The 14,421-nt window shown below is 42.1% G+C and overlaps 1 protein-coding gene across 1 annotated transcript in view; it reads left to right on the top strand.

The window, feature by feature from the left end:
• Nucleotides 1–2,142, top strand: part of LSF2 (dual specificity protein phosphatase (DsPTP1) family protein) — a 3,069-nt gene extending 927 nt beyond the window's left edge. The window contains exons 2-4 of the mRNA XM_087682032.1: nt 1,043–1,248; nt 1,415–1,582; nt 1,705–2,142. Of these exons, the coding sequence (XP_087538158.1) occupies nt 1,043–1,248; nt 1,415–1,582; nt 1,705–1,917 (587 nt within the window). The 3' untranslated portion in view covers nt 1,918–2,142. The remainder of the gene's footprint in view (nt 1–1,042; nt 1,249–1,414; nt 1,583–1,704) is intronic.
• Nucleotides 2,143–14,421: the final 12,279 nt, after the last annotated feature.

The raw sequence follows: 14,421 nt of genomic DNA, 5'->3' as shown, positions 1-14,421 counted from the left end.
CCACACACCTAGCTAGGTTGGTGCGGGGCAGAGGGCTGGTGGCCCGGGTGCGGTCCCAGCCTCACAGAGTGATCAACTTGTGGAAATTCCAGTTGTCTTTTTAAATTGGGTGTAAGAGAATGGTGCATGCCGGTCATCAGAGCATTCTTTGATCTGATACCCTGCATTGTAATATTCGGTCCCCGTTTCTGCAAAACACTGAGACCGTTTGGAGCTCAAGTTTCACACTTTGATGAGGTTGGGGGGAGTTCTAGTTGTCTTCCTAAATTGGGTTTAAGAGAATGATACATGCCAGTTATGAGAGCATCTTCTACATTGTGATTTAGTCCCTATTTCTGCATACCCCCGAGTTAATTTAGAACGAGGGGTGTTGGATGAATTGATTCTCTGTTGCAGGAATGACGTTAAGAATAACAAAGTATCCATCAAGCTTTCTTGCCTCTTGCTTCTATACAGCGGCTTAGCAGTTGGATGCTCGGAGTGCAAGATTTTAGTTGTTTTTGGTTGGTTTGACAGGTTAAAGTGTAGCTTTATTTATAATCCTTTGGTGCCCTGGGTTTACTGCCAACGTTTGTACTGAGAAAAGCCTGTCATCATGTTGGGCTTGCTTTGACTACTACATATACATTTATGTGGCTTAGATGTTTATTGTTTCATTAAGCTTTTCGAACTTGCAGACTTGCTTGTATCCATGCCGACATAGATATGTGGTTACGAGCGAACTGTCCAATGCACAGATAATACTTTTAAGAGATGAACAGTTTGAGAGTACTTGGCAGTGAAACATCGGCCTTCATGTAACACTTTGATTCTGCAAAGAAAACACTTTTGAGGACATTGTCTGCACTGTATGTGCCTTTTGTTTGAGAAGCTGGAAGAGAGTACAGGACTCTGTATGAGTTGGGAATACTTGATGCTTTTGCATTATGGATGTTAGCATCATTGAAGAAATATCATTATATTGCCTGCTTGTCTCTTGAAAAGAAAGAATGGTGAATTTCCTTTTCTTTTTTGACCCATTCTGAGGCAATACATTTTGCAGGGATGTATTACACCCGAATTCTCGACAGATTGATTGTGGGATCTCAACCACAGAACACAGAGGACATAAATCGACTGTACAATGAGGAAGGCGTCAGAGCAATTCTTAATCTACAGCAGGACAAAGACATAGAGTACTGGGGCATTGATTTCAAGTCAATCAGGAAATGTTGTGATGATTTGGGCATTCAATACTTAAGGGCACCTGTAGGGTTTCTATCAGTACTAAAAACAATCCATCATGTGTTTTTTGCATCTGCATGTGTGTGGGTGTGTGGTTGCGTGTGTATGTTGTATGGCACATGGGTGACACCGATTCATTAAAATTAGAATTTGGTAGTGTAAGGATGTCTTCCAACTTTCTGCAGGACAGGCCCAGGATTTTGATCCATATTCTTTGCGGTGTGAGCTGCCTAAAGCAGTATCCTTGTTAGAGGAAGCAATCTCCAGCGGGTTGACAGTCTATGTTCACTGCACAGCTGGACTCGGTCGGGCTCCTGCTGTGGCCATTGCATATCTTTTTTGGTTTCAGGGGATGAATGTGAGTTCAGTTCTTTTCTGTAGCATCTACAGATCATTATGCTGGATATGTTTTACTGTTCAGAACCTGAAAAGGTCCACTGATGAATAAAAAAGGTAACCCACGCTGTTCCATGTTACCAGCTAGAGGCTGCATATGCATTCTTGACAGCAAAGAGGCCATGTGGCCCAAGGAAAGAATCTATTCGCGCTGCCACCTATGACCTTGCAAAGAATGACCCTTGGAAGGAGCCCCTGGAGCAGTTGCCTGGCTATGCATTCACAGATGTAGCTCCTTGGGAAAGGCAACTTATTCAAGAAAGAGTACGTGGGCTCCAGCATATAGCACAGCAGTAGCTGCCAAGCCCATTTTGCTAAGAAGAAATGCAACTAAAGGTATGAATACATCTATAAATATTTAATGAATAATTAAGAAAGGGATGTAAATGACCATAAAATTATGAAGCAAGTGAAAACTGTAGAGAGGTATAACTTGTTCTTGAATAGAAATACTGAATACAAAGTTATGTAGGAGCATGGGATGCAAGGCTCCATACATTTAAGCATGAATTTTTTATTATATCCAATTCTGTTTTAATTGGAGCCAATGATGGATGTTATGATTGTGTTATAAGCATTTTACTTTCTAATACAAACGATGGAGAAGTTCATTGATGTGTTCATACTATTCTTTATGAAGAGAAGAGGTTTCAATGATGTAGAATTTCATTGATATGTTCACATGACTCTTTATCAAGAGAAGAGATTTCAACATTTGAACAACTTGAAAGGAAGGGATCTCTCCTTGGCTTGTTGGGTTATCAAATTTGATGATATGTATCTCTATTGTGCAAATTGACCAAAGCAAATACAATACCCATGAAAAATGTATTCATTGTATATGGGGTATCTCGTAGAAATTATTTTATGCAACCTTAAATCGATTCTCAAATGACAAGAGAGAGGGAACCAATTCAGTCTTTTCTTGTTAAGCATGCGTCAGGAGTACCCTACCTTAATGTATCAACTAGATTATGCTCGATATTTTGTTTCCTTGAATAATAATGACCACAATGCATAGTAAAAGTTGTATTATGAATCCACATTTGTTGAGCAATGGGCACATTATGAAGTTTATTTGTCCACATATGTTGATAAAGATTCTAGAAGACAATTTTTACAAATCTTGTGAAATGTTAAAAGTTGAGCTATGAACGATTAAATCCTAGTATTTTTTTAGGATATCAACTTATCCTATTTTGTAATCGAGGTGATCATATAAACTACACCTTTGTGTTCTAATATTGACACTCTCTTAAAGTTGATCATTGGATTAGAGTATGAGTGTAATCATGTTACATTCGCTGATGGATTTAAGTATTTGGTTGGAACTTGTTGGTTTTACATGGATGCATTAAGGCTATTGTAAATTTGGAGCTCGGTAAATTGTATTTAGATTTAAAAACCTTAGAAATGTTACATGTATAATCATCAATGTCCAAATTTTTTTGGATAAGAGTAAATTTCAAGGGATACAAGGGGGTTGGTAGGTTATCTTAGTTTGACTTACTATATCTATATGATGGTAGATCTCTCTAGCAAGTCCCAAAAGACCTAACGGAGCAAATAGGGGCAAACTATTGGCCCTTATCCTTCTGACATCTATCATTTTTCATTTTGGTATTTGAAGATTTGCTTCTTTTAATGCATTGAATGTGAAGACAATCCTTCAATACATATTTAAACAATTATTGAGGTATTTGCTTTTATTTATTGAGGATCTTCCTTGAGCTTGAAGATCCCAAGTTCTACAATCACTTTCTAGTTTATCACAAGTCATTTGTTGTAGTGAAAAAGCCACATTTTGACTGTCGTGATAGTATGGAAGACTTTCACATGAGAACGAGTCTTAGATAGCATTGAAACTAAATTGTCAACATATTTTGATGCAAAATCATTTGATATTAATTGAATATATGGGCTTACATCAATAATTGTAGTCATGGGGTGCCTAGACCCTTGACCATTGGTAATTGTAGTCAAGGGTGTCCAAACCCTTGACCATGGATTTTACAAGTGGTCCCATTGCAACATCCATGTCGGTGATTGGTCAAGTGGAGCCATTAATTGACTTTTTACATCATAACTCATACAAGGTGTTGCACAATTGCCCCTAAGAATGGAACTTGTGACATTGGGTTTATTACTCCATTTTGCTACCACTAGGCTAGTGGTTCTTAGCAACTATCAACGTATTTTACACAAGTAGTGAATACATAAGTAGTTAGTATTGTTGATGAGGATTGGGAAGTTTTATATGGAATGGTATAAATTTTTGTTGAATTATGGATAATCCTTTCCAAGGAATTTGCAATAATCACAAGTGTTTCTTGAGATGATTATAATGTTTCACTTCAATGTTTGCCAACCTTGTTGCAAAGTATTCATGATGCTATTGGCACTCTACAAGGTTAATGGTGGGGTGTTGGAGAAGCTCTTATTAAGCTACCTCTCACATAGTTAGCTTATGCTTTTGCTTCAAACCAAGTATTCTTGCTCCACGCAATCCCCTAAATGTGAAAGAACCACGGAAAGCCTCGAAGCTATAGTAAACTCATTGAACATTACCTATCATTATAGTGTGATTTGTTGAGGGAAGCTTTGATGATCAATGATTCAAGTGATGCTCCTTAGACAACACTCAAGCTACTTCTTCAATTCACCTGCTTTCACCTTAAGGTGAGAAAAAGAAGAATGGAGATGGATTAGCTTCTTTGGTCCCTTGAACAACATGCTCTCTATCTCTCATTGTATGCTATGGTTGTCTCAAGCTCTCTACATGGTGATGCTATAAAAGAAAGAGGAGAAAGAAACAAGAAGATGGAGCATGGAGAGAAACAAGAAGATGGAGCATAGAGATTTTTCGCATGGTCCCTTTGTCCCTCACCCAATCTTTCTCATTCTTTCAAGCTTTGGTTCATGTGGAGGGAAGAAGGGAGAAGAAGCAACAAGATCTCTCAAGTTTACATGCATAAGAATGAGAGATTCTCTTCATTTCACACTGTATACATAGGAATTTGTGAAGGTGATATTAATCCTTTTCCTCTCTCAAAGTTCAATCATCTAGTCCATTACAATGCTCTTTAGGCCTAATGACTACCCACAATAGATAAATGCTTTGGCATTGACTTTTACATAAACTGAGTGAAATTTTCATGATTTCTTGTTATTCGCACTTCATATACATACATGAGTTTAATGTGATTCCAATAGATTATACAAAATTCAAAAGATCACTTTGTCATTTTTTTACATCTATATGGTCCTTACCTCTTTTATCTTCACAATCGCTCTTCACTTTGACTAGATGGCCTCCATGAACTCCTTTGACCTTTGACTGTGATCACCTTTGACCAATTTATTCTTTAGCTTGTAATCTTTGTAGTTTTAGGTTGATCTTATTCCCCTTGTTGGAAAAGTGCCAATCCCACAGCACTTGTTATGGTATAGGTGGTTGTTGAGGGCTCTTTAGATGTGTCGAGGTGTAATTTTAAGAGAAATTGTGCTCTCCTTGGGGGTTGTGCCTAACTAAATGGATGGGGTGATGGACGATGAAAGATATGTGATTGCAAGATGGGTCTAACACTGGGTGAGTTAAGATTTGGTGTCCCTCCCATACTTGAGGATCCAATTGATGGAAGGAAGTGGATACAATGTGGTAGAACTTAAGGTGACTATTGTTGGAGTTTCTTGCCCTTGATTTTTGGCTTGAATTGTGACGTGGGGAACGAGCTAGAGGGCTAGAAATGGAGTCAACCAATCAAATCCATTGAACATATCTAACTTGAGGAGCTCAAATTGTAGTAGTAGTGAATGCAATTATTTTATGATGGAGGTTTTACTTTCTTTTTCGTCTCTTTTTTTTTCACATTATCTTGAGGGAATAGACATAGGGCTTGAGAGAGGCAAGCTCACTCTACAAGTACTCTATTATTTTATGATTTGGGAGATACACTCAGTTTTGTGCTTAGAGGTACAGTGGGATAGGCAGCAGTCCTACACAGTCAGCCGCAAAAGTTGATTACAGCAAAGCCTTTTTGTGACTGAGCACAGGCTCTATAGCTTGATTTGAAGAGGGCATCCTCCCCTTCGATCTAAACTAAAAAACTCCCCATTCCGCCCTACTTTTGGGAGATACACTCAGTTTTGTGCCCAGAGGTACTGTGGGACAGGCAACAGTCCTACACAGTCAGCCCACAAAAAGTGATTACATCAAAGCCCTAATCATTTACTGTTAGAGATATTTTTACATAACCTTGTAGAGGGGACCGAGGGCTTTCATTTGAATCAAAAAGTTTGGCAATCGGAGCTCCCTAGCTCAAGATATCGTCATTTTTGTAACAAGGGGTCTGGTGGACTGCACTTGGGATGGCAAGCCACAAGGGTAAAGCAAAGGCCCAAGGAATTTCAGCGTGAAATAAGGGACTCCCGTGCCTCAATGAATGATCCTAGCTCAGCCCAGGAGGATCGTGAAGACATGTTTGAAGAGGGTGCCCTCGAGATAGACCGCTTATCTCTGCTCAACCAAACCTTATGCCAACATGAGACCCATCATGCTAAACGACATCGAGAGATGGAGCAACGACATAGGGAGATGGAAACCTGCCAAGATCACCGTCATTCCGAGATGATTTCCAAAATGGACTTACTCATAGAGTACATGGGTGCCCTCATCCCCGCCATTGCCCCCCCTCGGATCAACCCAAGGAGGACGTCCCTCCCCATGAGGCTAACTGCCCTCCCTCCTTGGAGACAGGGCGTAGCCCACAAGGTCTTGGTGATACCCATGGCATTCCCCATAGCACTTATGAGACGGGTGATCCCCCCTCGGATCAACCCAAGGAGTACGTCCCTCCCCATGAGGCTAACTGCCCTCCCTCCTTGGAGACAGGGCGTAGCCCACAAGGTCTTGGTGATACCCATGGCATTCCCCATAGCACTCATGAGACGGGTGAACCCTCCACTCAACATGATGAGCCCCTCCTTCCCTCCCCCATTACAAATCCTTTAAGCCCATCCTTGCCACCCCAACTCCCCCGTAAACGGAAGCTACTTGCACACTCAAGGGAATGGCTCCAATGCAAATCTTGGGCAGCATGGAATGCATGGAGTGCATGGGCACCATGCACATGGCAATGGGCAGCATGCATATGGCAATGGGCAACATGCATATGGTAATGGGCAGCATGGACATTTTGGACAGCAAGGTCCTAATGGGCGATTTGGTCCTCATGAAATTTTGGACAGCTGGGGATTGGACAGCAAGGCATGTATGGGCAGCATGTAGTACATGGCATTCATGGGCAGCAAGGCCCAAATGAGCTGCGTGACAAGATTCTATTTACTAAATTCAATGGGCAGTCCTCATCCCCAGCTGAACTAGAGGAATGGACCTCTAAATTGGAAGCCTATTTTCTCATCTACCCCCCTACCGATGAGGCAAAGATCATTTTTGCCTCCCTTCATTTAGAAAGTTTTGCCCACACATGGTGGAGATTCGTTCAAAGAGAAAACCAGTAGTTTCGTGATTGGGAAGAGTTCAAGATGCATATGACCTAAGTTTTTGTCTCCTCGGTGGAAAAAGAATGCTTGGCTAGGCAATGGTATCAGTTTGATCAGCGAAATCTCACCGTGAGGGAGTACACCAACCAATTTATGAACCTATCCATGTATATTGAGGCAGTCAGTGATGAGGCCAAATTGCATAAATACATTTATGGGCTAGATGCGCATCTCTCAGCTGATGTAATGGCTCAAAAGCCAACCACCCTATTTGTAGCCATAGAATTGGCTGAACGTTATGGTCGAAAATACCATTGCAATGAGGGCATGCAGCCCATTGCAGGACAGCAAAGATACCTATCAGGCAACCCCCATATGCTAATAATTATCGAAGTAACAATGCAGGGAATGGCAGCCCCAAAATCCCTACTGCTGAAAGAAAATATGGCAGTTTTGGGACAGCACCACTCTCCAAAAGTGACCCAAAGTATGCTAAAAATAAGACAAGGAATGGCTTTAGTCCTAACAGTAAAAAATTCATTCCTCGTGAAGTTGTCAAGGATAGAAAAGCCAAAGGCTTGTGCTTTAAATGCGGGGATAAGTACATGACTGATCATGTATCCAAATGCCCCTTTAAGAACACCATTGTCAAGTTTAATAGCATGTATGTGCTAGAAGATAGTGACAAGTTAGAAGAGGACTTGCATGACAACTCTCCAATGATGACACTTGCTGAAAATGTTGAATATAAGGAGGATCTTGATACCAATCAGTTTTATGACTCATCGGATGGGTTCCCTTTTGACCCTAGTGGTGGCTGTCCCATTGATAACATGCTTGGGAATGACCCTTGGCACCCCTCATTCACCACTATATTAGCTTGCTCGATCTCCATGGATGCATGGACCGGCTCTAGGAGCCCGAACACCGTAGGAGTGAATGGTAACATTGATGGCAAGAGTGTATACATCCTCATAGATAGTGGCAGCATGCACAGTTTTGTGAATAAATCGACTCTTGGCCGTTTGACATGTGTTCCCACTGAATTACAGCAACCTCTTCGGGTTCAAGTGGCCAATGGAAATGAGGAAGTAAGCTCCCATGTATGCACACAAGTGTCTCTTATGCTGGCTGAAAATTACATAGCAAAGGTGAACTTAATTACCCTTGATATGGGCCCTGTGGATGTTGTTTTGGGATGTGATTGGCTTCAACAGTTGGGAAAAATCTCTATGGACTTCTCTCAGCTGTATATGGAGTTTGTAATGCATGGGCAGCTTGTACACTTGGAGAGAATCAAAGAAAATGCAGATTTTCAGCTTATAACAGCAAGACAACTCAAAAAAGAATTCAAGAAACGCTCCCAAATCTTTGTCTTGCATTTGCATAAGGATAATGATGACCAACACACCTTGGGGAAGCAAATTGCAGCACTAAAAGCGCTTTTGGCTGAATATGAGGACCTATTTCAGCCCCCCACTATCCTTCCCCCTCAGAGATCGGCGGATTACCCGATTGACTTGGAGCCCCATGCCAAGCCCATCAATAAACCCCCGTATCGACTCTCTAAATGTGTGAGAAAGGAAGTAGCAAAGCAAGTCAAGGAACTCACTGAGATGGGATTCATAGAGCCTAGCTCTTTCCCTTATGCCTCCCCGGTTCTATTGGTTAAGCAAAAGGACGGATCTTTCCGGTTGTGCATTGACTACCATGATCTCAATAAGATCACCGTCAAAAATAGATACCCCATCCCTCGAATTGATGACTTGCTTGATGAACTCAAGGGAGCACGCTACTTCACCAAGATTGATTTGCGATCCGGTTACCAGCAAATCAGAATGAGGGTGGGTGATGAAGTCAAAACAGCCTTTCAGATTGACCGTGGCTTGTACCATTTCCTTGTCATGCCATTTGGGCTCACTAATGCACATGCCACATTTCAGAGCTTAATGAATAAAATATTGCAGCCATGGCGTTTCTAGTTTGTGTTGGTATTCTTTGATGATATACTCATTTATAGCAAGTCACTGCATGAGCATCTGAAGCATGTTAGGCAAATTTTTTATGTACTGAGAGAGCACTAGCTATTTGCCAAAGAAAGCAAGTGTGTCTTCATGCAAACAGAGGTTGAGTACATAGGACACATTGTTAGTGAAAAAGGCATCCAAGCTGATCCTAAGAAAGTGCAATGTGTTCAAGAGTGGCCCACCCCTACTACCACTACCTCCTTGCGTGGTTTTCTTGGCCTCTCCTCTTTTTATCGGAGATTTATTTGCCATTATGCCACAATTGCAGCCCCGTTAATAGACAAGCTGAAAAAAGAGGCTTTCATATGGGATGAATTGGCTGACCGCAGTTTTCAGCAGTTGAAAGACTTGCTCACTTCAGCCCCCATCCTCGTATGCCCCGACTTTTCAAAGGATTTTACCATCCAATGTGATGCTAGTGGACGGGGTATTAGTGCAGTCTTGCTGCAAGAACACATGGTAATAGCATTTGAGAGCCGAAAATTGGATGATAAAGAGAGAGAGTTGCATGTCTATGATCAGGAGATGTTGGCAATCATTCATGCTATCAAAAAGTGGCATCACTACTTGTATGGCAGCAGATTTAAGGTGAAAAGTGACCACTGTGTGCTCAAATACTTCTTGACTCAGCCCAACCTCACTCCCAAACAAAGTACACGGGTGGCTACCCTACAAAACTATGACTCTGAGATTACCCACACCCATGGCAAGGACAATGTAGTGGACGATGCACTCTCTCGCATGTGGGCATGCAAGGTTTCATCCATCACTGAACTCCACCATGATTGGATTGAAGAGCTCCAAGAGGCATACTTGCTTGATGCTGAGTTCAGCCCTCTTTTCTAGAAATTACAGCAAGGTGTCATGGATGACAATTCCCAATATCAGCTCCTTAATGGCCTCATTTGGATCCATGGTCATATTGTGATTCACCATGCCTCTCCCTTCACCCAAAGGATCCTTGAAGAGATTCATTCTTCACCGATTGCTGGCCACTTAGGGGTCTTCAAAACATATGACCGAGTTTTAAAAAGCTTCCATTGGAAAGGCCTATGGCGGATGTTAAAGACTTTGTGTCTAGATATGTGCCTTGTCAACAAAATAAAGATAGCACTCTTAAACCGGGTGGATTGTTGCAACCTTTACCTATCCCCGAAGGAAAATGAACCCACATTACCATGGATTTCATCAGTGGTTTACATACAACCAAGAAGGGTTGGGATAGCATATATGTGGTAGTTGACCGACTCACTAAAGCAGCCCATTTCATCCCTACAAAATCCTAGTTTACAGCATCTCAAGTTGCCACTCAGTTTATGGATCATGTTTTTAAGTTGCATGGCTTACCCCACGTCATAGCACATAACCGGGACACCAAATTTATGAGTTAGTTTTGGCAGACAATTTTCAGCTCCATGGGGACCAAATTGGCTCCTTCTAATACAGCCTATCATCCCCAAACGGATGGGCAGACCGAGAGAGTCAATAAGTGGCTTGAAACTTATTTGCGACATTTTTGTCATGATGTGCAGAATTCGTGGGACGTATGGTTGCACTTGGCTGAATTTTCTTACAACAACTCCACTCATTTGAGCATTGGAGTCTCTCCCTTCGAAGCATTGTATGGTTATCGAGTGCCCCTTCCTACCGTGATCTTCAATGAAAAGCTCAACCCCCTTGGAAGAGAAGAGTTGGACCGCATGCAAGCTTTACTTCAACAATGCAAGGTAAACCTCAAAAGGGCTCAAGAGCACATGAAGCTCCATGCTGATGCAAAAAGAAGACCCCTTGACTTTCAAGAGGGTGAATTGGTACTCCTTAAGGTCTCCAAGTCCCGTTATGCCACACTAAAGGACAGTTCTTGCAACAAGTTGGCACACCGTTACTATGGGCCCTACAAAATCATTAAGAAGGTCGGGGACTTGGCCTACCATCTCCAACTCCCTCCCACTACTAAGATCCATGATGTCTTCTATGTGAGCCAATTGAAACCTTTCATTGGCACTCCCAAAGATCATGTAGAGGAGCTACCACCCATAGATGAGGAGGGCCTTATTCAGTACATTCCTGAAGCGGTCATTGGGGAACATGAAAAGCAACACTGCACCCGTTCCATACATGAGTACCTGATCAAATGGCAAGGCCTACCAATAGAGGAAGCCTCTTGGCACCCAGCATCTATTTTGGATGAATTCCCACACCTCAAGGAGGCCCTATTGGCTGGAACTTAACCATGGCATCTGTTTTGGGCTGTAGTCTGCATCTGGACAGCCACCTGTTTTGTACCAGTTTTGAACCTAGTCCACTTTCAGCCCCATCCTCCATACATGGGCTGAAAGTACACCTCGAGGGCTCCGTGCCAACACCTTATTTGCCCCGATCGGAGTTTCCTAGTGGAAGTTATGGCTGTTTTTCTCCCTCCATACTATCTGGGAAAGCCCACTAGTAATTCCTGGACAGCCCTCTATTTTGTAACAGTTTCGTCCTGACCTGATTGCAGCCCCGCCCCGCCCATATGGGCTGAAAGTACATCTCATGGGCTCCGTAACAACACCTCAACTGTCCCATTTGGAGTTTCCCACACAAATTTATGGCTAATTTCCTACAGCACACCCTTACAGTCCATGACTACATCCCTTGTTTTTTAGGACAAAAACTTTATGAGACGGGATGGTTTGTAATGAATGGGGATCACAGGAACATGGCATGGGAACATACCGGTCACACTGACAGTATATAAGGTGCAAGAGGGTATTTTGAGGTATTACAAAAATTATCAAGAAACTCTCTTTTCACCTTCTTAAGCTTCCATGGCTTCTTCTTCTTCTTCCCCTTCTTCTTCCTTTCTCCCTCTTTCTCTCTCTTCTTCTTTCCTTTCTCTCTCCTCTCCCTCTTCTTCTGTAGTCCTTCTCTCTCTCCTTCCCCTTAGTTAGGACATTTAGGTCTCTTTCATTACACCTTCGATGCTTCGTGTTTTTCGTCCTTCGTTTCGCGTCGACACCTTACATCCTTCAACAGAGCTTGCGGATGCTTCCCGTCGTTTTCTATTGCTTCTTCTTTGTCGTCACTTCTTCATCTTCTCATCCCTCTTTGGCTTCTCTATCTTTTTTGTTCGTCACGTGTCCCGCCTCCATATGCAGCTCCAGCCGTTCGGCTCTTCGTTTGCAAATCTTCATCCTTGTCACCTTTCTCGTCTCACCCCGTCAATAAACTTCCTTTCCTCTATCCCAGCTCAGACTACAATTCTCCGCCTTCTTCCTCTGTCTATTACCGATGTCACCTTCTTTGTTCTTGCGTCTCTTCTTCGACTTTAGCTTCTGTCAGTAATCTCTATGTTGTCTTCACCTTTGACCTCCATCTTTTTTCCGTCGTCGAACTTCCACAACTTCATCGTTTTCTTCATCCACGATTGATTGTCTGCCATCTTGAGCAGATCTTTGCCACCTCGTCTGTCCTAAGCTAATTCTCCTCGTTATCTTTAACATGATCATCTGTTGTGCCGATATTGTCATCTTCCACGTTCTCCTTTGCACTACAACAACTTCGTCATCTTCTTCGTCCATTTTAACCTTTGTTGTCATTTCTCCTCATCAATTTCCTGAATTTTGCCTTCAATTGCAAGTCACGACTTCAATTCGAACCACCTTCTCTATTTTATGACCACTTTGTATACCTTTTAAATTCATGTTCACCAACATTAAATATGGAGTCGGTCAACTTCAAGAAGGGTATAGATGTCTCAGAATGTCTCTTCTTGGACTTTGTCTTCTGGAAAACCACCACTGTTAAATCTTCTATTATCGTCCTCCATTTCTCTACGTGTATCAACCTCAACAGGTCTCAAAGAGTTCTCAGAGACTTGCATTGACATAGCAGGGAAATCTCTCTTCTGGGAGTCATCCTTGATACTAGTGCCAACTGGAGCAATTCTCTCTTTATGGTTGCTTTCTTCTTCATTAGATGTGTCCCTCTTCCCAGTACTTCTGCTATAACCTTCAGAACTGGAGTCCTGTATGAAAAATGCCTGCCTCCTTTCTCTTGTACTTTGTTCACCCAACGGCATGGTATGACTGGAAATGACAAGGTTCTTCCTCCTTTTGTTTGATTGTTCAAATGAAGTGGCTAAAGAACCCCTCATTCCAGTTCTCATGCTAGAATCCTTGAAACTCTCTCCAATGTCCTGCATAGGTCCTCCTTTGATCTGTTCGCCTGAAATCAAGGCCACAGAATCTATATGGCCATTGAAACCCCTAGTTCTCTTGGTTTCAAGGACATCATCCAAATTTTCACCAGTTGCAGGTTTTTTTCTCTCAATGCTGACCATGAACTTGGCATCCTTGTGCACTATCGAACATGCTACATCTTTGTTAATGCTAAGGATGTCAACTGGACTTTCACCAAGCCACAAGCTGCCATTCTTCCAACTCAGCATCCTTCAGAATGCTAGGAGCGAAACCATTCTTGGAATTTTTAAAATGAATTTGTATTTTCATGTAATGTGCCCTAGCAGAAATATGATTTGGAAGAGAACTCCGTGCTCAACCATACATGGTTTGAGAAAGCATGCAATTGATCGAATCCATGACATGCTACCATTCAAACAATGCTCACACAAAAAAATATGGATGCACTGAAGATATTTGTGCCTAGCCTATCAAGAGGTGATTGTGCATCATGCAAGATGCAAACAAAATTCCTTAATTAATTAAAAATTCATTATCCTCACCTCTCAACTCTCATAAAAAAGATATGACATACTCCGCTCCACCCATCCAAAAATCTCACAATCACTCTAGAAAATGATGGTCCTCAAGATGTTGACCAGATAAGAACAACCCTTCTCACTATTGATGGCGTCCTTCATGACCCTCGAACTCTCCCAACCACCTTACACTCTCAACTAGAGGTTCCTAGCTTTGTGATGAACATCCCAAATGGTGTGTGCAAGAATTGTGCATGCTCAATGACAGGTGATCTCTCACGTGCGCATGTATCTAAGATTTACTGCATATAGTTGCAGCGGATCTCATGCCGTGCTAGTGCTCAATGATTGTGCAAAGCGTGCTTCATCCCAACCCATGGCATGGAAATATTTGATAAGAACAGGAGACAACCCTCGAGTGTAGTGCATCAACAAGTGCAATGTGAAGTGCTCATGAACCATAATCCCTATGATTTACAAAAGTCTAAGAAAACATACCTTGTTCCTCAATGTTCGATAGCTATTAGCAAACACAAGCTTCATCCTGTCCAAAAAAATACCAAGCTCGAC

Source organism: Lygodium microphyllum, chromosome 7 (assembly GCF_053477565.2).
Source record: "Lygodium microphyllum isolate KBCC chromosome 7, Lygodium_microphyllum_v1.1.10, whole genome shotgun sequence".
Taxonomy (NCBI): domain Eukaryota; kingdom Viridiplantae; phylum Streptophyta; class Polypodiopsida; order Schizaeales; family Lygodiaceae; genus Lygodium; species Lygodium microphyllum.
The sequence above is the reverse complement of the archived record's forward strand: the minus strand, read 5'-3'. Positions and strand labels throughout refer to the sequence as shown.